General features: G+C 47.8%; 3 protein-coding genes across 3 annotated transcripts; 1 reads left to right on the forward strand and 2 right to left on the reverse strand.

The window, feature by feature from the left end:
- LOC149271703 (PAT complex subunit Asterix-like) lies at positions 1-5290 on the reverse strand. The gene is made up of 4 exons (XM_089507196.1): positions 5241-5290; positions 2683-2788; positions 687-784; positions 1-114 (listed from the first exon to the last, which is right to left on the reverse strand). The coding sequence occupies exons 1-4, from the start codon at positions 5288-5290 to the stop codon at positions 48-50; spliced, it is 321 nt and encodes a 106-aa protein (XP_089363322.1). The 3' UTR covers positions 1-47.
- Positions 5291-5561: 271 nt separating this feature from the next.
- On the forward strand, positions 5562-9967 carry LOC149271704 (WD repeat domain-containing protein 83). Its single transcript, XM_089507191.1, has 9 exons — positions 5562-5664; positions 6132-6252; positions 6632-6737; positions 6832-6880; positions 7013-7139; positions 7297-7364; positions 8808-8916; positions 9128-9242; positions 9812-9967. The coding sequence occupies exons 1-9, from the start codon at positions 5562-5564 to the stop codon at positions 9965-9967; spliced, it is 954 nt and encodes a 317-aa protein (XP_089363317.1).
- Positions 9968-10420: 453 nt separating this feature from the next.
- LOC149271705 (deoxyhypusine synthase-like) lies at positions 10421-17854 on the reverse strand. The gene is made up of 9 exons (XM_089507192.1): positions 17660-17854; positions 17263-17376; positions 13068-13189; positions 12761-12857; positions 12594-12680; positions 11852-11957; positions 11552-11655; positions 11333-11458; positions 10421-10528 (listed from the first exon to the last, which is right to left on the reverse strand). Exons 1-9 carry the CDS (start codon positions 17852-17854, stop codon positions 10421-10423), a joined length of 1059 nt encoding a protein of 352 aa, XP_089363318.1.
- Positions 17855-24635: the final 6781 nt, after the last annotated feature.

The raw sequence follows: 24635 nt of genomic DNA on the forward strand, positions 1-24635 counted from the left end.
AGAGTGGCAATCCACGATCGCTCCCCTTATCCGTCTCCGAAGGCTCGCTACCAGGGGGGAGACATGGGCTGTGGGTTCTGGAGATAGGACATGACCACGGCGGAAATGGACAACCTGCACAGAAACGCATACAAGTTACACGACTTACGGCTCCCCGTAGCGTTCGCGTCCATCTGTCATCTTTGTCCCAAGACCTAAATTCTTAACCTAAAAGCCAGGTTCCAAAATATTAAACCAGTATACTAACAAACTTCCGTTTTATTCTTTCCCCAGAGGGCTTACTCACATATAAAAGGAGACACTGTCAGGAAGCTTCTGCTATGGAAACTACCTATCACTGTCTGATTTTGTGTCACATGACAATTATTTCCATAGCAGTTTTAGGAATTATGTTTCTAAAGTGTTACATTCAGCAGAGTTTTAGTTTTAAGTGAATACGACCCCCCCCCAAACCAATTTGTATTGTAATCTCTTCTGTCTCTTTAAACAAGTCACTATTATAGTTTTACCCCCATAGTAAAGCGCTGCTGCGGCGTAAGGCGGTGCTATAAAAAGGCGACAGCGATAACATCGGCCGCCTATCGGCCCAAGTGCTTTGGTTTCTTCATTTAAGACCTGCTGATTTATGAAGGTAATTAGCGGAAGCGAGGATGCGGGAAGCCCCCCCCCCGTCTCGTTATACTCACATGAAGCTGCTCATCATCTGTTTAGTGTCTTCGGAGCTGCGTGAATTCGCGAAGCTGATGAATGAGCAGTAGACGGCGATCCAGGCGCACCACTTCAGCTGCGAGAGAGGAGCAAATATCACGCCGGCGTTAAAAGCACCCAAAATACCCCCCCCCCCATCGTATTAATACCGAGAACAAGTCCAGAACGTTTTATTTGATTTATCCGACTGCCGCCCGTGGAAAAGAATGGGTTAAAAGACGAATACCGATAATCTTTTAAAAAGAGGAAACTACTGGGCAAAGTTCTAAATGGGAAATAACGGAGCAGGAACATTCCTTGGTTTCCATGGTGAATGCTCCAGAATGAACATTCCATTGAAATTAATAGATAACCCCGCGTGTTTAAATATTATGTATCCTCCCCAGTCGGCCACCACTTCAACCCAGAAGGGCCACTCCATTGAGGATCACTCCACATGTCAGGGTTGCCTTCGGTATCGGCATGTCTAATGCGTGTTCATGTTATTGTATAAAGCACTGCAGAATTTGCTGGTGTAAAATGTAATATACCGTATAATATATACGCGTAATAATATGACATTATATAGTATTGAGGAAAGGTATCTTAACTTTGTTTTCATTCGATCTACACGTTTATTCCTCCCCAGTAAATTATCTCCGCTGTATTGTTAACGTGTTGATTTGTTCGGGCAGTCTTTCTGAGGGGCGGGTGAGTAGACGTTAGGGAGTTTTGGGACAGGATATTAGATAACGCCGGCCTCGCCGTCCTGAGATACAGATCTCTGGGCCAATTACACAGATTGGCAAACAGAAAGCACACGCCGCAGATTCAATTAACGGAGTTCTCCTAAAATAGCAAGTTTTTCTTGGAAGGGAAACTCCCACTCAGACAGCTTCATATTTGTATGAGTTCTCCCTCTGTTATCCGAGTCCGATGTAACTAGACAAACACCCCGACTCCTTATAACATGCCCTGTTAGAAGCAATAGAATTGCCCAGTCTTAATCACCCACCCGGACACTCTGACTAATGAAAGTCTATGGAGGAACCGACTTTAAGCGGATTCTTTACGGCAGTGATAATAGCGCGGTGTTGGAGCAGGGAAAGTCACCCAAAATATCACATGACTGATAACAATGGCGGCATCCAGAAGGGAGTTTATCGGAGCAAAATGAGAAAACCGGGTTTCTTTCAATGCCGATACACCTTAAGGTGTGCACCACCTGGGGGTTGTTACTGTGTACAGCGCCAGGGGGAGGTCATTAATGCGTACAGCGCCCGGGCTATGCTCAAGAAGATTATTTTCCACTTTTATAGTATTTAGTTATTGTTGCACATCAGGTGTTGGAACTCCATATCTTTATTCTATTAATTGATATTATTATTGTGTATAACCCCCTCCGCTTGCTGAATTATTAGTATCCGCGGGTCGTAGGCACCAATTTACCCCACACCGAGGCACGTGGCTTGCTTATGTTACACGTACGCACCCGGGAAGATACGATAACAAGAATCAGATGATTGCTTGGACTGGGAAATATGTTCCATGTAATAAGCGTTACGCAACTCATCTGTGTAACGCTTCATACAGACTTCTCGAGAAATGGATGAAAACAGCAGATAAAACGCACACACACAAAATGTGAAGCGGAATTATTTCTGGGTGGGCTGTGGGGGGGGTTTGGCGGCCATATAAACATTGTTTCTAATAATAATAATAAATTAAATAATATTCAGTACACATTTTTTGTACACAATACAAACAACGGGTCACATTCTAACTGCTTTATGAATAAATGCGAATTGAAATTGGATCATTTTGCTTGGATCAGCTGTCACAGATATTTATTAGATGGGGAGGGGGCTAATTAATAAGAAAACAACGATTACAGACCCAGCGTGAGATAATCTGAGAGCAGACAAGCTGAACGAAACGCTACGCTAGCCAAACGGCCAACAAATAGATACACAATACATGCTTCCGGATTCTCACCTTAAGCATCAGGCCGCACATGCTGAAAATCATACCCAGCAGGTTCATGTAATCCGGCGTGGGATCGTCCAGAGTCGGGGAGTTCTCCGTCGTGGGAGGTTTGTACCTGGCGATACATAGATTTTGTGTTTAGTTTTTTTTTTTTTACCATGATTTTTATACAAATATCGGTTGCTGGAATAGCTGCCGGAAACCGGCAAGGACGGCAAATTTTACCCAAATGTAAAATTTTAAGGCTTTATAAACTAATCCAGATAATTGAAACATTTTCATAACGTATATTATAAATATCATAATATGTGATGGTGTCCGGCAGCTTGAATACCCACCACAACTCAAACAAAACACACATACACACATATATATATATACACACACACACACACACATATATATATATAATGTAAAAGGGTGAAGCCGTATTAGACCAGTAGACACGATGTCAAAAAATAGAGTATTGCAGAGTATGCGGTGATACCTTTTTATTGGACTATCACCGCATACTCTGCAATACTCCTATTTTTTACATCATATATATATATATATATATATATATATATTTGCTACTTAAGTGAAGAAAAACCAAATTATTTTAAATATATGCGTTATATATCGTTTTATATAGCACCATCGTGTGCTGCAGCGCTGTACAATGGGTAAACAGTACACAACAAGCAGTAAATAACTAAAGATAACTTAGAGATACGAGGTAAGGGAGGGCCCGGCTCTCGGGCGCACTCACACTCGTATAACTAAGTATTGCGAAACCCGCCTTTAAGACGAGGAGCATTACTTTGCTTTAATCCCAACCAGAAGCGCACCCTCGTGGAACTCAAGGAGTTAATCGGCCTTCTACCCTTTACAAATCCCAGGTTTAAGTCAAGGAGCCTGAAGATTGGAAAACAGGTGGCAGCGGCCATGGGAGTTAATCTCATCCATTCTGTGTCAGAGGAAGCCAGCTGCCATTTGCTAATTAACCCCTTCTGTACAAAGGGTTCTTAGTACCCCCCAAAAAAAACATTTTGCCATTTTTACCATACGTGGGTTTAATAAAGATCCCCCTATTCCATGTTCGATGTACTTTTCTATACTCTCTTCGTTCCGCTCTCCCCTGGACTGATCACACTGATCAGCAAGCAAGGCTCCATAGACTGCAATGCGTGCGAACGGCCAGCAGGGGGAGAAATCAGAGATGCCAGCAGGGAGATGCAGCAGCATGAACGTCAGTATCGGTACGTCCTAATGGTCTTTTAAGCACAGCATTTTAGGATGTACTGGTGGATCCATATGGGTGTGAAGGGGCTAAAGATTCTGTTCCACTTAGACAAGATCATTTATTGCACTGTATATTATGCAAGGAAAACAAGTTTAATCACATAAAAACAACATAGAAACTTAAGAAGCATTTTCGGTTTCTGTGGCAACAGCCTATGAGTGCTTGCTTTTGTGTCACATGACAATTAAGCATTCCTCGCAAAAAAAAATTGTAGAGGATTAAATATTTGTTTCTAGGGATTCAGCGGTAAGAGGACTGATGTCTCATGCGGCTTTTAGTAACAGACGTACAGCAGAGTAAGTGGAACTGCCCCGTCAATACCCCAAGGTGCCGGGGCAGTTTCTGTGAACTGCACTGCAGCTTAACGGAAGGAATGACCGTAGCAAGCGATAAAATAACGTCAGCGAGCGGCCGCTCCTAGACCATGAAACCGATCCCTGATGATGCAGGAAAGGCATCCTTTGGGTTTGTTTCCTTTCCATTACGAGATTAGAACTTGGCCTCCAAAGCCACGTGAGGTTTTCCTGGCCCCCCCCCCGGATATTTCTCATCCTCAGCGACAGGCAGAAAAGGACGAGTTTCAGGGAACCTGCGCCGGTGTGAGCTACCGAACACAGCATGATGTATATCCAAAATCAGTCCTCCCGACTTTCTAACTCGTTTTGCGGCCTTAACCCTGTCGCCTTTCCTCGCTCCACGGCCTTAGTCTTCTCGCCTTTTCTCCCTTCGCTCACTCCGCGGCCTTAGTCCTCTCGCCTTTTCTCCCTTTGCTCGCTCCGCGGCCTTAGTCCTCTTGCCTTTTCCACCTTTGCTCGCTCCGCTTCCTTAGTCCTCTCGCCTTTTCTCCCTTTGCTAGCTCCGCTTCCTTAGTCCTCTTGCCTTTTCTCCCTTTGCTCGCTCCGCTTCCTTAGTCCTCTTGCCTTTTCCACCTTTGCTCACTCCGCTTCCTTAGTCCTCTTGCCTTTTCTCCCTTTGCTCGCTCCGCTTCCTTAGTCCTCTTGCCTTTTCCACCTTTGCTCGCTCCGCTTCCTTAGTCCTCTCACCTTTTCTCCCTTTGCTCGCTCTGTGGCCTTAGTCCTCTCACCTTTTCCACCTTTCCTCGCTCTGTGGTTCAGTCCTCTTGTCTCTGTCCTGTTGCTCATTCATTGCCCTTGTTTGCCTCTCATTTCTCTCCCCTCCCCCGTTACTTTCTTTCCCTCCTATGACGCTCCCTACTCCTGGCTCTTCAGGTTGGCATCACGTGTAATAAGCCCCCAATCACAGACACAGCCCCCGTCCTCACCTCTGCACTTTCCCCGGCCTCCTCGGGTCGCTTCCACCGTTCCCAGTCATCTTTCCTCGACCGCTCTCCGCCTCCGTGTACTCTAAGCCAGCTGCTTACTTGCCAGATCTACTTCCGCCACAGGAACAGCACGTGATCCACCCGGAACCGGAAGCACTCGCTCCAGCCCACATGGGTCTTGTTTACACTGTAAAGAGGGCACCGGCTCAGCTGCTTCGGCCCTGGCGGTTGTGTGTGTGGGGCTGCAGGCGGTAATATCACAGGGGCATGTACTGACCGGTATCACCCACTGGGAGGATAACTTCCCCCGCTGCTACTGACATGTCTTACCCGGCCCCCAAATCCAAACCCCCCGAACTGCCCCGGGTGCTACAGCGCAGATTGGACTGTAACCAGGGGGCGGTGCGAGCCGTGAGATTCAATGGTGAGTGTCCAAGAGCTTGCAATCTATTGCAGACTGCGCTTGTAGGGGGAGACAGATAATACTTTTGTATGTGATTGTATAGACTACAATTCCCATCATGCAATGGGGGGCAATGATGTCAGGACCACAGTGTGGGTGTAAAACCTGCAGCCATGTTTAAGATTGCTGTGTATGTACACAACTCTCTCCCTAATGATGTTTTGCTTCATTTATATTTCTTGCCATGAACACTTATTTGTCATGTGACACAAAAGCAGACACTGATAGGTAGCTGCCTTTTTAAGAAACTTAAAAAGAATCTGGGGAGCAGTGAATGACAGATCTGCTGGGGCTTATTTGCTTAATGGAGGGTTGAGTTCATGTTTTGCCTCCCAAGTGGACCATCTGCTTTAACCCCTCTCCCCCTCGGTTTAGCAACCGTCCGTGTGGATTCTATACATTTACACCCCTCCCCCTCTGTCCTCCAGTTGACGGTAATTACTGTATGACGTGCGGCAGCGATAAGTCCCTGAAGCTGTGGAATCCGCACAAGGGAACCATGCTGAAGACGTACAGCGGGCACGGCTACGAGGTGCTGGATGCAGCAGGGTGAGTACCAGCCAATAACGTCCCATCTCGCCATGCCCTGCGGCTGATGGACTACAGGTCCCATGATCCTCATGTGGTCACGCTGAGCATGTTGGGAAATGTAGTTTAGCTTAGGCAGAGTCTTATGTTCTGTTGTGTAACTGCTATTACTTTAAAGGGACACTCTAGCCATGCAAATGCTTTGGGGGGGGGGATTCTGCAGCATCCCCCCCCCCTTCTCCCCCAATCAGATGCAGCGCTGGCCCGGTGAACTTTACGGGGGTAATAAACTCTTTCCTGACACTGATTGGCTGCTTCTGAGTAAAGTTACAAATCCAATCACCCGCTGCCATCTTTTAACTTGCGAGTAGTACAGACGTGGCACCTTTTCCCCGCACAGGTCGTGTGATAACAGCCAGCTGTGCTCCTGCAGCTCGGACAAGACGGTCATTCTGTGGGATGTCGCGCAGGGTCAGGTGATCAGGAAGTTTCGAGGACATGCCGGGGTGAGCGGCTCTCTACCCACCCTGTATGTATTCCCACTGGTGTCACCCATCACACGCTAACTACATGTCTCCTCCCCCCCCCCCCCCCCCGCAGAAGGTGAACTGTGTGCAGTTTAACGAGGAGTCCACGGTCATCATGTCAGGTACTGATCGCACTGCGCCACTTCCATACTAGATCTGTGAAACCAGCCATTGGGAGCACCGGCCGCTTGTAACCTCAGTCACAGGTCACATGGTGTCTCTTCTCTTCCTGATCATCACTGTTTTCATTCCAGGCTCCATTGACTCTTCTATAAGGTGCTGGGATTGCCGCTCCCGTAGGCCGGAGGCTATTCAAATCATGGATGAAGCCAAAGATGGAGTCTCCAGCATCAAAGTATCAGACCATGAGATCCTGGCTGGGTGCGTGTCTGTTCACCCGCGCCATCGCTCCCTCCCGTCCATCACCCTGCTCCCTCCTGTCTGTTTCACCCTGCGGTGGGAGGGGCACCCATTGGTGAGATGTTCTTGGCCCTGAAGGGGTGAGTCACTGTGGTTCTTCCTTCTCTCCCTCATCTAGGTCAGTAGATGGGAACGTGCGCCGCTACGACCTCCGGAAAGGGGAAATGTGTGCAGATTATCTTGGCAGTAAGTCCTGTTACAGCGGGGTAATTATACCGTCTGCCTGGGGCAATCTGATGGCTTCACATCAGGGCTGTGTGTTTGTTTATCCAACTGCAAAGCGGCTTCCTAACGAGCTCATTAATATTCACACTAACGAAGCGTATTAGGAGAAAGAAAACAAATTCCTGTATACATGCGATATATCAAGATACTCGGTATTATTATACAGCGCGGGGGGTTCAGTATCGGTGTATAGATGCTCAGTATTATTATACAGCGCGGGGGGGTTTATTATCGGTATATAGATACTCGGTATTATTATACAGCACGGGGGTCATTATCGGTGTATAGATACTCGGTATTATTATACAGCGCGGGGCGTTTATTATCGGTGTATAGATACTCGGTATTATTATACAGCGCGGGGGCGTTCATTATCAGTGTATAGATACTCGGTATTATTATACAGCGCGGGGGGATCATTATCAGTGTATAGATACTCGGTATTATTATACAGCGCGGGGTTCATTATCAGTGTATAGATACTCGGTATTATTATACAGCGCGGGGGCGTTCATTATCAGTGTATAGATACTCGGTATTATTATACAGCGCGGGGTTCATTATCAGTGTATAGATACTCGGTATTATTATACAGCGCGGGGGGGTCATTATCAGTGTATAGATACTCGGTATTATTATACAGCGCAGGGTTCATTATCGGTGTATAGATACTCGGTATTATTATACAGCGCGGGGCGTTCATTATCAGTGTATAGATACTCGGTATTATTATACAGCGCGGGGGGGTCATTATCAGTGTCTAGATACTCGGTATTATTATACAGCGCGGGGGTTCATTATCAGTGTATAGATACTCGGTATTATTATACAGCGCGGGGCGTTCATTATCGGTGTATAGATACTCGGTATTATTATACAGCGCGGGGGTTCATTATCAGTGTATAGATACTCGGTATTATTATACAGCGCGGGGCGTTCATTATCAGTGTATAGATACTCGGTATTATTATACAGCGCGGGGCGCTCATTATCGGTGTATAGATACTCGGTATTATTATACAGCGCGGGGGGGTTTATTATCAGTGTATAGATACTCGGTATTATTATACAGCGCGGGGGGGTTTATTATCAGTGTATAGATACTCGGTATTATTATACAGCGCGGGGCGTTCATTATCGGTGTATAGATACTCGGTATTATTATACAGCGCGGGGGGGTTTATTATCAGTGTATAGATACTCGGTATTATATGGGGGGTTTATTGTCGGTGTATAGATAATCGGTATTATTATATGGGGGGGTTTATTGTCGGTGTATAGATACTCGGTATTATTATATGGGGGGGTTATTGTCGGTGTATAGATACTCGGTATTATTATATGGGGGGGTTTATTGTCGGTGTATAGATACTCGGTATCGCTCACCGTTGTTTTGTGCCGCAGACCCCATCACCTGTGTGAGTTTCAGTCGGGACGCGCAGTGTGTTCTGGTCTCCTCTCTGGACTCGATGCTGCGTCTCCTGGATAAAGGCAGCGGGGAGCTGTTGGGCGAGTAAGTGCCGTGCGGGAGACAGGGCCCTAAGTGATGTGTATGGGGGGGGGGGCAGGTAAGTGGTAGCAGCCGTCTTGCACCAACACAATAACTCCCGCCTGTCCTGTTTATTTATGTCCAGGCTCTCAATTATCCGACTGTCCCTGCTGTACTTTGTTAAATCCCGGCTGTGGGTTGTAGGGGTTTCTTGCTGACACGCTCTGTTCCGCAGATACACGGGACATCAGAACCAGAGCTATAAGCTGGACAGCTGCCTCAGCGAGAAGGACACCCACGTTGTGAGCTGCTCTGAGGACGGGACGGTCTGCTTTTGGGACTTGGTGGAGGTGAGGACAGAAGCAGTTAGCGGTGGTAGTGAAGGTCCAGAGTCAGACAAGGGCCCCTGGCCCTCAACTCCACAAAGTATGTGCACACATCACTGACTTCACCTATTTTATTTGCTTAGTTTAGTTAATTAACCCCTTTGTGACGCAGGACGTAGTGCTACATTCCAGAATTCCAGCACTTGAGACCTGAGGACGTAATAACATGTCCTGTTACTTAAATCATCAAGCGGACTAAATCCCGGCCTGTGAAAGGGAGATTAGGCCGTCAACTGCCCTATTCATTTAATATTTACCCTATAACTGCCCAAACGAATGAAAAGCTTAGGTTAATGAGGCGTGTCGCAGTGCATGATAGGTATACCCCCCCCCAACATAAATGATCCTAAATGATGGATTATATAGATTAATATGGTTTGTGGGGGTACATTAAATGAGGGTGGGGGGAATAACATCTCACAAGTGTGGCAAAATAGTTTTCTTATTGATTGATATGGCGCCAGCATATTCCACAGCACTGTACAATGAGCCGGATCCTTGCCTATCCCTGTTCCCTCTGTCTCTTCCCGCAGGGTTCTCTAGCACTAAAGCTGCGTGTTTGTAAAGGAGTTGTCCAATCGCTGTCGTTCCACCCCAGCGAGCCCTACCTGCTGACAGCGAGCGAGGGGGGTGTCCAGGTCTGGACGGGAGAATCGCCCGAAGGGGAAAGCGCCGCCACAGAGGGTTAAAGCCCTGATTTCGTAAATTTTTTTTGTTTTTTACCACCCTAAAAAAAAAAAGTCAGTAAACTGTAGCTTTTGTGTCTTTGGAGATCACCGCTTTTATTTTTTCACGCGCTTTTCTTCTTTTCCACACGCAAGTCCCATAAGCTTTCTCGGCATCTCCACACGGAAACATACAACTTAAATAACAGGAGAAAAATCATAAAATAAAGTAAAAGCGCAGGCTTGGTTATCAGCAGAGCCGTATTTACATATCTTTATCCCAGAGACGCTGCCATATCTATTCTTCTACGCGTCCCGGGGTCCCCGCGCCGTCCGTGCGGGTTGGTGGGGTTCTGTGAATGGCCGTAGTTGCCCCGGTCCTGGCCCATCCTCACAGGTGGACATTCTGAGTTGGAATGTTAGGGGGTGTTGGGTTCCAGGATCTGCCCCTCCCCCACTTCCACCGACACAATCTTCTCAATCCTGCTCCACCTTCTTCACCGCCTGACCGGTCAACTCCGTGTGCTTCTTGGCGAAGGTTTGCGCCACCAAGAGGGGGAAGACCAGGGTGGCATCCGCATAGACCTGCGACAAGACAAGAGGGGCCGTGAGCGTCACCAGCGACTGTGGATCGGTGAAGGTTCTAAAGCCGCCATCAGTGTTTGCTGTCCTAACGTTATCTCCCGTCTGTTCACTCCTTATAGAGGTGGAATCGGCCAATCAGCAACTTAACAGAGAGAACAATGGCGTAACAGAGCGGGAAGTTAACTTATCGTCATCGGTCAAAACGTACTCTAGTGTATAAAACTATGAAACGTAGGATTTGGTAAAGTAACAAAGTAGCGGCGCTCACGCATGTTTGGTCAGGTGATAGGAGGATTGATGACGTCAGGTGATGTCATTTTTCTGTACGAGTAAAAGGATGGACAGCCAATCATCTTGCAGATGATGTTGAATGGGCTGGTGTTAGTATAATGGGTACGCAGTATGCATTTACCCTGAGGGGTCCTTCCTTTAAGACCATTATAGATGGCGGAACTGGCTCTTACAGAGAACCCCCGTAACAACATGGGGGGGCTATTTCAATGGTAGGGAATATGGGGCAGTACCAAGAAAACTTATCAATGAGTAAAAAAAAAATTGTATCTCGACACCAAGTATACAATGATGTCATGAGTAACCTTTTTAAATACAGCTCTGCCCATCCCTTGTTTTATATTTTTGTTGTGAGGTCTTCTAAATGCCTTTATTATTACGCCGTGATATAAGAGAGAGAGGATAAGACCTGTGGGAGGGAATGGGAGCGAAGCGATGCTTGGCTGGGCAGTGGTTTCTTGCATGTGGATGTACGGGGCGACCCCCAAAACGGAGCTCATATAATAAACGGACCTTTACGGGATGGGCGTCCATGCGGATCTTCCCCCAGGACACAGCCTCGTCCGGCCTCGCTCCGGCGTCCGAGCCATCGAACTCTTGGGCCGTGTTCACATAAACCGCATACTCAGCACCGTTCCTCTAGGGGGGAGGAAAAAAGGGGTTTGACAATCAAGGACAGGCATAGGCGGGGATGCTGGGCTGTACCGGATAACTCGGCCGCCTCTAACTCACCATCAGGTTGGCGTTGGCAATGTGGTGCTTGATGAGTCCTCCACCCAAGATAATCATCCCCGTCTTCTTTGCAAAAATCACACGCGAGTTCAGACTGCGTATGTCTTGGGGGAGAAAATATAGAGATCAGGCCAGTGTAAATACCCAAAGTCTATCCCGTCATCCCCCCTCTGAAATCGTTCCGCACGGAACGCCGCTGAACTACAAACCACGGATGTTATTGGTCTTCGGAACATGAAGGGTTAAACCCTACGACCGAACGCACTAAGGTCAGGTACACGGCGGGCGGCAGGGACTCACCTTCCACGATGTCCAGCCTCAGCCCAGGTTTCTTGTAGGAGTGGAAATACATCATATCCCCGAGGGAGCCGTCGGTGAGAGCCGGGCTAAACACCGGGATGCCGTTCTTATCGCCCGGGAGAGAAAGGAAGGAAAATGGTCACAAACACATCGAGCGAGGAGAACGTCCCTCTTTTAGGCTCTGCTTCTTCTCTTGCCTCTTCTTGTTTTTCTGCCTTCTTTCCTCTGCTTCTCTCTGGTATCAGCTCCGTTATCTAGGTAATTCCGCAAATGGGCGCCCTCCCCAGAATGGCAGAACGGGGTAGAGGCTCTCCCAGTGGTGAGTGCTGTGGCTCCGCCCTTTCGCAGTAATGCTCTGCAAGTCCGTCAGCAATCTTCTGGCTTCTTGGGGTGCAAATGGGCGGAGCCACGGCAGGCACTACGGGGACAGTCTCTCCCTCAATCCTCCAATCGGGGAATGGCGCGTGCCCATAGACTCCGCCCCTTTCGCGGTAGTACCTGGATGATGGAGCTGATATCGGGGAAGAAGTTGACAGAAAAAAGAGCAAGAGGCGGCAAGAAAAAAAAAGCGGAGCTGCGGAAAAGGAGACAGTGAAACGGCGAGGAAAGTAGGGAGACATTGAGAGAGAGCGTGAGAGAGTGAATGAGAGTGTAAGAGCGTGAATGACAATCCCCTAGACTAAGTTGGCTATGAAAAAGCTGCTTTTATAATAGAGGAAATACGGTAATGTCGATTATGTACCTTTTGAGCCCAGTAGTACACAGAATCTGGGTGATTAATCTCTTTGCCCAGGCGGGCGATCATCTTGGACGGGGTCCACTTTGTGCCCTGTTGGAGAGGAGACGGGATGAGTAAACCTCGTTGGGAAACCGTATCGCTGAAATGATTTATCCCGGGGGCCGCCTCACCTCCGTGTCCTGCTCCAGCACCATCTGGTCCAGAATCGGTGTGACCCAATCTTCAAACATGCAGTAATTATTGTTAGGAACCAGGAGATTTCCAATCCTACGAGAAAAATAATAGGGTTTACTGATAATCCCCCCAACAACATTTGTGGGTCAGCAATTTCAAGAGTTTAGAGATAACTTAATGGGGAGGAATAATAATGCTGATGCTGGGAACAGGAAGGTAAGAGGGCTGCTCCAATGGTATACGCATCAGGTGGGTTTCTCATACATTCTGAAGAAGCGTCTCTTCGGACGCCATGATTCTTACCTGTTAATACCCCGCGGCCTCAGGTCTGCCCCTCTCAAGCTAAAATCACCCAAGTAGGTGGGAGCCAAACATTTAATGAAATCCTCTTCGATGCCTCCTGCTGTGGTGACGACGACATCGACCTGGGGGGCACGAGACAGAGGTTACAGGGGGAGTCCGTGGGGAAACATAGCCTGGAGCATAACCCCCAGCGCTGTATACAGTAATATAACCCCACCCCCAGCGCTGTATACAGTAATATAACCCCACCCCCAGTGCTGTATACAGTAATATAACCCCCCAGCACTGTATACAGTAATATAACCCCCAGCGCTGTATACAGTAATAGAACCCCCCAGCGCTGTATACAGTAATAGAACCCCCAGCGCTGTATACAGTAATAGAACCCCCCAGCGCTGTATACAGTAATATAACCCCCCCAGCGCTGTATACAGTAATATAACCCCCCCAGCGCTGTATACAGTAATATAACCCCCAGCGCTGTATACAGTAATATAACCCCCAGCGCTGTATACAGTAATATAACCCCCCAGCGCTGTATACAGTAATATAACCCCCCCAGCGCTGTATACAGTAATATAACCCCCCAGCGCTGTATACAGTAATATAACCCCCCCCAGCGCTGTATACAGTAATATAACCCCCCAGCGCTGTATACAGTAATAGAACCCCCCAGCGCTGTATACAGTAATAGAACCCCCCAGCGCTGTATACAGTAATATAACCCCCCCAGCGCTGTATACAGTAATAGAACCCCCAGCGCTGTATACAGTAATAGAACCCCCCAGCGCTGTATACAGTAATAGAACCCCCCAGCGCTGTATACAGTAATATAACCCCCCCAGCGCTGTATACAGTAATATAACCCCCCCAGCGCTGTATACAGTAATATAACCCCCAGTGCTGTATACAGTAATATAACCCCCAGTGCTGTATACAGTAATATAACCCCCAGCGCTGTATACAGTAATATAACCCCCAGCGCTGTATACAGTAATATAACCCCCAGCGCTGTATACAGTAATATAGCCCCCAGCGCTGTATACAGTAATATAACCCCCCAGCGCTGTATACAGTAATATAACCCCCCCAGCGCTGTATACAGTAATATAACCCCCCAGCGCTGTATACAGTAATATAACCCCCCCCAGCGCTGTATACAGTAATAGAACCCCCCAGCGCTGTATACAGTAATAGAACCCCCCAGCGCTGTATACAGTAATATAACCCCCCCAGCGCTGTATACAGTAATATAACCCCCCCAGCGCTGTATACAGTAATATAACCCCCCCAGCGCTGTATACAGTAATATAACCCCCAGCGCTGTATACAGTAATATAACCCCCAGCGCTGTATACAGTAATATAACCCCCAGCGCTGTATACAGTAATATAACCCCCCCAGCGCTGTATACAGTAATTTTTTTCCCATGCTCTCTAATGGCCGTCTCTGGAATGTTAATGTGAATCACACAGAGTCATGCGGGGAGAGAACACTCTATGCATCGGGGATTAGATTATCCATAAGTAGGGTAACGAGGCGGTGACGGCACAGCCCACCGCCCCCCACCAAAAGCCAAGTCTTTGGGGGCCAAATGCAAAAAAAAACAAAAACGAAATACGATTCCTAATTCTTAGGCATATATCTGTGTATATATCCCGTATTTGCTCGATTATAAGACGACCCCCCAAATTTTGAATATTAATTTAGAAGAAAAAGCCTGAATATAAGATGACCCTATAAGAAAAAAGTTTTACTACTAAATATTAATTCTCATGTAAACTATTTTTTCACATTTAATAAAAACTATGATTGAGAAAAATGCATTTTTTGTTTTTATTTCCTTTTATTTGCCAACCTGCCCCCAGTTATGTATTTCTGGCCCCCAAAAATACCTTATACCCTCCTATATGCCACTCTGTGTCCCTGCTATTCTTTTTAACCCACTATATGCCACTCTGCCTCCAGTTAAACCCTTCTACCCCCCATATGCCACTCTTACCCTCCCCCAACTTACCAGTGCTTCTCCCCATGTTGCAGACTCCTTGGTGTGTAGTGGTGGCAGACTGTGAAGTTCTGCGCGATGCGCACAGACAATCCCCACTGCTGCCAGCACTTCCGCCGGGGCTTCTATGAATGAGCACCAGAAGTTGTCTAGGTGCATCGCACAGACCTCCACCGGCTGCCGGAGAGGAGGATCCGGGTCCCTGCAGCGCTGCGGGGGATCTGGATCTTAGTCTTGTAGTCAGACATCTATTTGACGTCTGATTATAAGACGACCTCGAATATAAGACGAGGGGTATTTTTCAGAGCATTTGCAGTACAGTATATCTCATCTCTTATGTCTGCTCTGAGGGATCATGGGAAATTAAAAGATTTGCACGAAATACCCTACGATTGGCTGAAGCAGCTGTGATGTCACGGCTGGAAAGTACCGTATTTGCTCGATTATAAGACGAGGTTTTTTTCAGAGCAAATGCTCTGAAAAATACCCCTCGTCTTCTAATCGGGGTCGTCTTCTAATCAGACCTCAAATAGAGTCTGATTAGGAGACTAAGATCCAGATCCCCCGCACCGCTGCAGGGGACCTGGATCCTCCTGTCTCACCCCCCCCCCCATCATACACACACTTACCGGTGCTTCCTGCTGTATTGCCGGGGCAGCGGGTTGACGTCTACGCGATCCGCGTAGACAACGTCCGCTGCAGCCGGAAGGAGGTGTGGCTAGCAGCGGGGGTTGTCTGCGTCCGTCGCGGATACCTTCCCCGACTGTCAGAAATCAGAGTTCCCCGCACAGGTGCCGGAACTCTGATCTCTGACAGCCGGGAAAGGTATCCGCGACGGACGCAGACAACCCCCCGCTGCCAACTCCACCTCCTTCCGGCTGCAGCGGAAGGAGACGTCAACCCGCTGCCCCGGCTGGAAGCACCGGTAAGAGAGGGCTGAGAGGGGAGGGGAGGGGAGAGTGTGTGTGTGTGTGTGTGTGTGTTAGTTAAATGGGGGTATAGGGTGTGTGTGTGTGTGTGTGTGTGTGTGTGTGTGTGTGTTAAATGGGGGCATAGGGCATTTCTGGAGTGGCGTTAAGGGGGCATTTAATAGAGCACTCTGCCTCCTGAAATGCCTTATACACCTATATGCCACTCTGCCCCATAATATGCATTTTAACCCCCTAAATGCCAGAGTGGCATATAGGGGTATAAGGCATTTCTGGAGGCAGAGTGCTCTATACAATGCCTTTTAACTCCCTTAATGCCACTCTGCCTCCTGAAATGCCTTATACCTCCCTATATGCCACTCTGCCCCATAATATGCATTTTAACCCCCTAAATGCCAGAATGGGATATAGGGGTATAAGGCATTTCTGGAGGCAGAGTGGCATATAGGGGTATAAGGCATTTCTGGAGGCAGAGTGGCACATAGGGGGTCAAAAGGCATACCATGGGCCACAGTGGCATATAGAGGGTTAAAAGGCATATCATGGGCCACAGTGCCATATTGGAGTGGCAAGCCTGGGGGCAGATGTGCGTAACTGGGGGACAGGTTGGAAAATACAAGAAATAAAAACAAAAAAAATATTTTTCTCAATCATAGCTTTTATTAAAAAAAATAGTTTACATGAATTAACATTTACTGGTAAAACTTTTTTCCTTTAGGGTCGTCTTATATTCAGGCTTTTTCTTTTTTCCTAAGTTAATATTCAGATTTTGGGGGGTCGTCTTATAATCAGGGTCGTCTTATAATCGAGCAAATACGGTAATTGAAGCGAGGGGAGGTCTCCGGCGTTGGGCTCCGGGACGGGTCTGTCTCGGACGCTCCCCGCTGTCACTCGCCTCATAAAGGCCGCTTTGTTCTGGGAACTAATGTGTTCTCCAAAGCGGACGCTGTAAACAAGCAAGCTGTCTGGAAGCCAAACCCCCCCAAAATGAACTGCCCTCCCGGACCGCCGGCAGCCCCCGGGGCAGTTATCTGCCGGTTTGCTTCGAACAACCTGAAGGCCAGAAGCTGCAACCCCTATTGTCCTCAGCCAATATTTGGCTGCTGCTGGCTGCTCGGGACGCGCCGGGTCTCTTTATACATCACTCTCTATTAATGCAGATGCCAAACTCCTCATTAGACCATTACTCCCATCACTACGAGCCATTAAACTCATGGCACACGCAGATCTCATACCCCCGGACCCTCGAGTGTGCACTCACCATCTTGTGCTGCACCAGATACCGGATGGTCTCGCGCACTCCAGAGCTGATCAGGTTCGACGTGTATCCCAGGAAGATGACACAACCGTCAGGGGAGGCGAGCCTGCTGTCTATCTGCAGAGGGGGAGACGCACGTCACAGGAGTACACGGCCCCCGCTTACTACATATATCTGAAGACCACCTAATGTCCCAAACACCCCCTGCTAGATTCACTGTATCAACCTCTACCAATTCTGTTGGGAGATAGTTCTACTTATCTACTACTCTCTCAGCAAAGCACCTTTTCATTCATTCATTAATTCATTATAATGCAATGCCAACACACACACGCACACATACATACACACGCACATACACACACGTGCTCTCCTTCTCCCGGCCACGCTCCCTCCTCACCATGTTGTTGATCTCGGCCACCGCTTGCCCGAAGTGCGTGGCCTGGAAGCCCGTGGTGAGGAAGCTCTGCAGCAGCTTCTCGTAGTCGATGCCGCCGTTGAAGTCGTAGCCTCTGACCTGCGGCGTGCCCTCGGGTACCGAGTCACTGGGCATCAGCACCGCGCCCTTGGCGTCGTTGGGCTGCCCCTCGGCCATCGGACTTTCCAGGGCCTGACAAGAAACAAGCAATCATTATTCTCTGTATACACCGTATACATTTCACCTACACATACTATACGTATCCGACACGCACGGAACTTAAAGCAAACACTAAAAGGGATGGCTCAGCCGTGACATGTTAAATGCTTAATCATTGTATTTTATTTTACAAAGCTGGTAATGGGGAAGATAAGTGGAACAGCCTCCCAGCAGAAGTGGTAGAGGGTAATACAGTGAGGGCGTTTAAACATGAATGCGATAGACATACTGCTCCTGAATCTAAGACGAGACCAACGACTGAATAACGTCTTTACAGCAGGAGAAAGAAACAGATTAGACGGGGGCCGAATGGGGCCGATTCTGCGTTTCTATGGTAATTATGTATATTTATTAAGCATATTTATGGTACCCCCCCCTTACTGAATATACCCCTGCAGGTATGGGCCGTGAGGAAGGGTCATCTTTATTTATTAATTGGGCCCTCATCACAGTTCCATTAGTGATATAGGTCTTTATATCGCTAGTATATCGTGAGTATACGGGAAGCCGGCTCAGCATGATGAGCCTTATAGTCACTCACTGAAGTTACCCCATAAAGTGGGGTAAAAAGATTACCCCTGGGGCAGGCGGCACGGGGCACGGGGCACGGGGCACTCAGCCCACAGAATACAAACACCGCGTACGTACTTTCAAGATCCCGGCCCACATGCCGCATTCGTCTTCTTCTACGGAAGCCGGTACTGGCCGCAAACGTGGAGCTGAGGCGGGGCTATGAAGCCACACGCCTCCACCCAATCAGCGCGGGACAATTTGATTAAGTCACACCCCTGGGCGGAGTCACCGGGTAAACAGGTTTATGTACGGGAGCCCGCACATACCACATTACAGGAGCTCAGCTGGGTGATCGCCTTTGTGGGAGCGCTGCGCCGAGTATACTTCCGTGGTGTTTACAAGACAGTCCCTCTATCCTCCTACTCTGATGGGGAGGACTAAGTCACAATGTGTAAAGAAAACAGAACATGTAATTGTGTAAATAGAATACAAAGTTTTAGTATACTGAGTTTGGGCTGAAGGCGCTTGCTGGAATCAGTACTTTGGAAAAAGACACCCAATTCAAACACGTTTTTTGCCGGCCTGTCTCCAGCGTGACCGGCGGCGGTGACCTCATCAACCATACATAGCCATACGTAATCGTACAGAAAATGGCTAAAATTAATAAAACATCAAATAACACGTTATTCAAGATAAAATATTAACCATCGCATACTGGGAGTCATATACGGCCACAGGAGGCAGCTCCGCACCGTGTGACCCGGAGAATCTGCCCCTCACCTTGAGGTTGGGGCAAAAACCCTGAGAGATCCCGCATACGTTTTATTGGCCTCCTCCTGGATCCGACAGGGTGGTGGAGGCCAAAGGCCGTCACCCCACCAGATAAGTCTTTATTGTTAGGCTTGCGCCCCGCTGTGACGTACAAAACTGGAAATAATAATAAATACCTCCAGCCCTTGGACTAGAATTATAAAAAGTCTTCCCTCAACCAGCCAGAAGGTGTTAGATAAGTGGAACAGCCTCCCAGCAGAAGCGGTAGATGTTAATACAGAGGGGATCTAAACATGCATGGGACGGGCATACGGCTCCTGAATCTAAGACCCAAGGTTTGAGAACATTCTATGCAAGTCAAGGGTGCACGGTCTGCGCGACCCACCCATGGGTGAAGGCAAGGCTGGGAGAGGGCAGCATGTCATCCTTGAGTCCAGGGGATTAAGCCCCCCCCAATGCTGATTCCAGCCAAAAGCCCCCGGCAGGTGGGGTAATACCGGCATCAAGCACCCCCTGCGAGCCTGTTCTACGAACACATTCACAAACCTCGTCCGGATGCGGCTCCTTACCTTTGCAGACATCGGTGCCGGCAGCTCTAGTGTGCGTCGGTCATTCAGCTCTCGGAATTAATAACTCGCTCTCCCCCCTCCCCGCCGCCCTCTCCCCATTCAGATTCTCCCACATTTACCAACCTCTCCCCTCGGGCAGTCAGAATACTTCCAAAAAAAAAAAAAGAGTTTGAATTTGTGTTTCTGCAGATGGCGCCAAAGGGGAGGCTGTGCAGAGCGTCTCACCGCAGAACAGGGCAGCGGGTCCCACTACTCCCATCACACTCAGCTAAACGTTAGTACTGAAGTTCATCAAGAAGTAGAGGGCTGTTGGTTCTGTAAGTCCTCCCAAACATTTTAAAAGTGCCCCATGGGGCAGAGGGCAGCACCGTTCACGTATCTCCCCCGTCCAGCCACCTTCCCACGTTCTGAAGCAGATGGTGGGTTTTTGCGACGTTCTGTTTTTAAATATCGCGGGGTGGGCACACGGACCCTGATCGATTTGACGTCTCGGCGAGATAATAACTGGGGATCTCCCTAACTGGCACACGAGTTCCGTAAAACTCATGATTATTCCATCCAAAACAGGATACTTTTATGTGAATCAACGCAATCTAGTTGAGTCACCTAGTAATACGAGTGTGTGTTAGTGTATGGCGTTAGTATGTGTGTGCGCTTGTTACTGTATAGTGTTAGCGTGAGTGTGTGCTAGTGTATGGTGTTAGTATGTGTGTGCGCTTGTTACTGTATGGTGTTAGTGTGAGTGTGTGTCAGTGTATGGCGTTAGTATGTGTGTGCGCTTGTTACTGTATAGTGTTAGGGTGAGTGTGTTAGTGTATGGCGTTAGTATGTGTGTGCGCTTGTTACTGTATAGTGTTAGCGTGAGTGTGTTAGTGTATGGTGTTAGTATGTGTGTGCGCTTGTTACTGTATGGTGTTAGCGTGAGTGTGTGTTAGTGTATGGTGTTAGTATGTGTGTGCGCTTGTTACTGTATGGTGTTAGCGTGAGTGTGTGTTAGTTTATGGTGTTAGTATGTGTGTGCGCTTGTTACCGTATGGTGTTTGCTTCAGTGTATGGGGTTTGAGTGCGAGTTACTGTATAGTGTTAGTCAGTGTATGTTACTGTATGGGGTTTGAGTGCAAGTTACTGTATAGTGTTAGCGTGAGTGTGTGTCAGTGTATGGCGTTAGTATGTGTGTGCGCTTGTTACTGTATGGTGTTAGCGTGAGTGTGTGTCAGTGTATGGCGTTAGTATGTGTGTGCGCTTGTTACTGTATAGTGTTAGCGTGAGCGTGTGTCAGTGTATGGCGTTAGTATGTGTGTGCGCTTGTTACTGTATGGTGTTAGCGTGAGCGTGTGTCAGTGTATGGCGTTAGTATGTGTGTGTGCTTGTTACTGTATGGTGTTAGCGTGAGTGTGTGTTAGTGTATGGCGTTAGTATGTGTGTGCGCTTGTTACTGTATGGTGTTAGCGTGAGTGTGTGTCAGTGTATGGCGTTAGTATGTGTGTGCGCTTGTTACTGTATGGTGTTAGCGTGAGTGTGTGTTAGTGTATGGCGTTAGTATGTGTGTGCGCTTGTTACTGTATGGTGTTAGCGTGAGTGTGTGTTAGTGTATGGCGTTAGTATGTGTGTGCGCTTGTTACTGTATGGTGTTAGCGTGAGTGTGTGTTAGTGTATGGCGTTAGTATGTGTGTGCGCTTGTTACTGTATGGTGTTAGCGTGAGTGTGTGTTAGTGTATGGCGTTAGTATGTGTGTGCGCTTGTTACTGTATAGTGTTAGCGTGAGTGTGTGCTAGTGTATGGTGTTAGTATGTGTGTGCGCTTGTTACTGTATGGTGTTAGTGTGAGTGTGTGTCAGTGTATGGCGTTAGTATGTGTGTGCGCTTGTTACTGTATAGTGTTAGGGTGAGTGTGTTAGTGTATGGCGTTAGTATGTGTGTGCGCTTGTTACTGTATAGTGTTAGCGTGAGTGTGTTAGTGTATGGTGTTAGTATGTGTGTGCGCTTGTTACTGTATGGTGTTAGCGTGAGTGTGTGTTAGTGTATGGTGTTAGTATGTGTGTGCGCTTGTTACTGTATGGTGTTAGCGTGAGTGTGTGTTAGTTTATGGTGTTAGTATGTGTGTGCGCTTGTTACCGTATGGTGTTTGCTTCAGTGTATGGGGTTTGAGTGCGAGTTACTGTATAGTGTTAGTCAGTGTATGTTACTGTATGGGGTTTGAGTGCAAGTTACTGTATAGTGTTAGCGTGAGTGTGTGTCAGTGTATGGCGTTAGTATGTGTGTGCGCTTGTTACTGTATGGTGTTAGCGTGAGTGTGTGTCAGTGTATGGCGTTAGTATGTGTGTGCGCTTGTTACTGTATAGTGTTAGCGTGAGCGTGTGTCAGTGTATGGCGTTAGTATGTGTGTGCGCTTGTTACTGTATGGTGTTAGCGTGAGCGTGTGTCAGTGTATGGCGTTAGTATGTGTGTGTGCTTGTTACTGTATGGTGTTAGCGTGAGTGTGTGTTAGTGTATGGCGTTAGTATGTGTGTGCGCTTGTTACTGTATGGTGTTAGCGTGAGTGTGTGTCAGTGTATGGCGTTAGTATGTGTGTGCGCTTGTTACTGTATGGTGTTAGCGTGAGTGTGTGTTAGTGTATGGCGTTAGTATGTGTGTGCGCTTGTTACTGTATGGTGTTAGCGTGAGTGTGTGTTAGTGTATGGCGTTAGTATGTGTGTGTGCTTGTTACTGTATGGTGTTAGCGTGAGTGTGTGTTAGTGTATGGCGTTAGTATGTGTGTGCGCTTGTTACTGTATGGTGTTAGCGTGAGCGTTTGTCAGTGTATGGCGTTAGTATGTGTGTGCGCTTGTTACTGTATGGTGTTAGCGTGAGTGTGTGTTAGTGTATGGCGTTAGTATGTGTGTGCGCTTGTTACTGTATGGTGTTAGCGTGAGTGTGTGTCAGTGTATGGCGTTAGTATGTGTGTGCGCTTGTTACTGTATGGTGTTAGCGTGAGTGTGTGTTAGTGTATGGCGTTAGTATGTGTGTGCGCTTGTTACTGTATGGTGTTAGCGTGAGTGTGTGTTAGTGTATGGCGTTAGTATGTATGTGCGCTTGTTACTGTATGGTGTTAGCGTGAGTGTGCGAGGGTTAGTGGTGCAGGGTAGAGGAGGGGGGCAGTGTCTAAGTATATGGTGTTAGAGTTTTTTGTGTTAAAGTGTGTTTTAGTTACAAAGGGAGGTGGGGGGGGAATATTACACCCAGGCGCCACTAACCCCAGGCTCGCCACCTATGTTTGTAACAATCTAGTTGAAGTACAGCAAGAAATGGCTAATTAAGGAAGGTTGAATGACAATCTGGGTTAACCCCTTCAAGTTGTTGTAGCGGATGCCGCAGCACACCCTCCGGGGTTTAGTGCATTCTCCGACGCGTCAGGGCTGTTTGGGCAGCAAAAGGGGGACCTACACAATATCACGTCATAACGTTACGGCTGATCGGTGTATATGTACATCTCCTTAGATGACTAGAGGTCGCGCATGGGTCCTTTCAGACCCCCAGGATCTCTTTTGAAATAGGGAAATCCTTGTGATGACATCTCTAGAGAGAGGTTTGTGCCAAAGCGTAACGTTAGAGCGCTGCGGGCGTAGCGGTGTGTGTCGACCCCCCCCTCTCTGAGCAGATTTGCTCTCCGGGTCACAATAACGAGTGTGATGAGCAGCGGTAAAACCTGCTAGGAGACCTGATTGGGGATAAAAACCGCATTCTTTGGTATTTATTATAATGACTACATACCCCAGGCCAAGTCGAAATAGGATAGCTACACGTCATGCCGCGATAATAAAGAAGAGCCACCTTCCCACGTTTATCATAGACTTCCTATAGATAACAGGTGCTTATTCTTACATTTTTGGGGGTATTTATTTAGAGCGGGAATACATTTAAACTCCGTTCCTGCAGCAGAAGCTCACTGAGATCGGCCCTTCATAATGCATAGAACAGTCTGGGAACGTGACTTTCCTACAAGCTCTTCCTTTAGAACGTTCACCCCTGTTATTGAGAGAGGATCGTATCGATCGGATTGCCGCGTATCGTAATAGCTGCTCACAGGCTGGGGTCTGGAGGAAGGATCCCTCCTCTCAGGAGACGGCTTCTTGGTAAGCTAGGTTAACAGCTGACCTTCTAGAACAGGCTTGGCCGGTTAGTTGGTTGGATGGACTTTCTAACCAGAAATACGGACTCCAAAACAGGTAGGTGAGGTAGATTAGTGAGTCATTTAGAGACGGGGTGCGTCGTGCCATCGGACCAGAAGAACCAGACCGACAGCATCCCGTTCTGAACCACCCAACTCCATCATTCAATCATTAGAACCGGGTGTTCGGCTGCGATTTCATCGGAATCCATTACATTATTACCGTATACATCAAAGACTCGGCTTGGTCAGATGAATTGAAGATTGTTTTAGTTTGTTAGGGGGGGGGGGTGTCGCTCCGATGTAGACTTTAATCCAGGAGGACAGAGCAGTGAAGTATGAGTTTGGTTTGGGGTGGATGGATATGGTAGACCAGGCAGGGACAGACCTATAGGTGTTGGGCTACGGAACCTTTAGATTTATTCCCTCGCTGGATACAGCGGATTGATAAAAGTTACGTTTTATGCAAATTTCTGTAATTTGTTACTCCCTAATCTAACGCGGTCGGGACAGGGAGGCTCGCACTCGTAGTACTCGGTTTGTTGACTCTCGAGGGATACATTTGTTTAAAAAGCCTAAGCTTGAGCTCCGGTCTTCTCAAGATCAATATTTTGAAGTCTACATTAATTTCTGTTATTTGGACCGTTAACTCGGGACGAGGGCTAGAATTATTCTGCCTTTCACTGTCATTAAGTAAAGAGGGAAGACAAGAGTCCTTTCTCTCTCCCTCTCATAGATGC

The sequence above is a fragment of the Sceloporus occidentalis genome, unplaced genomic scaffold (assembly GCF_023333645.1).
Source record: "Sceloporus occidentalis isolate IW3139 unplaced genomic scaffold, rSceOcc1.0.p SCAF_472, whole genome shotgun sequence".
NCBI lineage: Eukaryota > Metazoa > Chordata > Lepidosauria > Squamata > Phrynosomatidae > Sceloporus > Sceloporus occidentalis.

What these genes read in the sequence shown, in the direction of transcription:
- LOC149271703 (XM_089507196.1), bottom strand. Translation starts at nt 5,290, where the DNA reads ATGACTGGGAACGGTGGAAGCGACCCGAGGAGGCCGGGGAAAGTGCAG. An exon ending in TGTGCGGCCTGATGCTTAAG is followed by an intron (nt 785 to 2,682) that starts GTGAGAATCCGG and finishes CCTCTCTCGCAG; the next exon opens with CTGAAGTGGTGCGCCTGGAT. An exon ending in CAGATGATGAGCAGCTTCAT is followed by an intron (nt 115 to 686) that starts GTGAGTATAACG and finishes GTTTCTGTGCAG; the next exon opens with GTTGTCCATTTCCGCCGTGG.
- LOC149271704 (XM_089507191.1), top strand. Translation starts at nt 5,562, where the DNA reads ATGTCTTACCCGGCCCCCAAATCCAAACCCCCCGAACTGCCCCGGGTG. An exon ending in GACCATGAGATCCTGGCTGG is followed by an intron (nt 7,140 to 7,296) that starts GTGCGTGTCTGT and finishes TCCCTCATCTAG; the next exon opens with GTCAGTAGATGGGAACGTGC. An exon ending in GCTTTTGGGACTTGGTGGAG is followed by an intron (nt 9,243 to 9,811) that starts GTGAGGACAGAA and finishes CTCTTCCCGCAG; the next exon opens with GGTTCTCTAGCACTAAAGCT.
- LOC149271705 (XM_089507192.1), bottom strand. Translation starts at nt 17,854, where the DNA reads ATGGCCGAGGGGCAGCCCAACGACGCCAAGGGCGCGGTGCTGATGCCC. An exon ending in ATCTGGTGCAGCACAAGATG is followed by an intron (nt 13,190 to 17,262) that starts GTGAGTGCACAC and finishes CGTGCCCCCCAG; the next exon opens with GTCGATGTCGTCGTCACCAC. An exon ending in TGGACGCCCATCCCGTAAAG is followed by an intron (nt 10,529 to 11,332) that starts GTCCGTTTATTA and finishes GTCTTGTCGCAG; the next exon opens with GTCTATGCGGATGCCACCCT.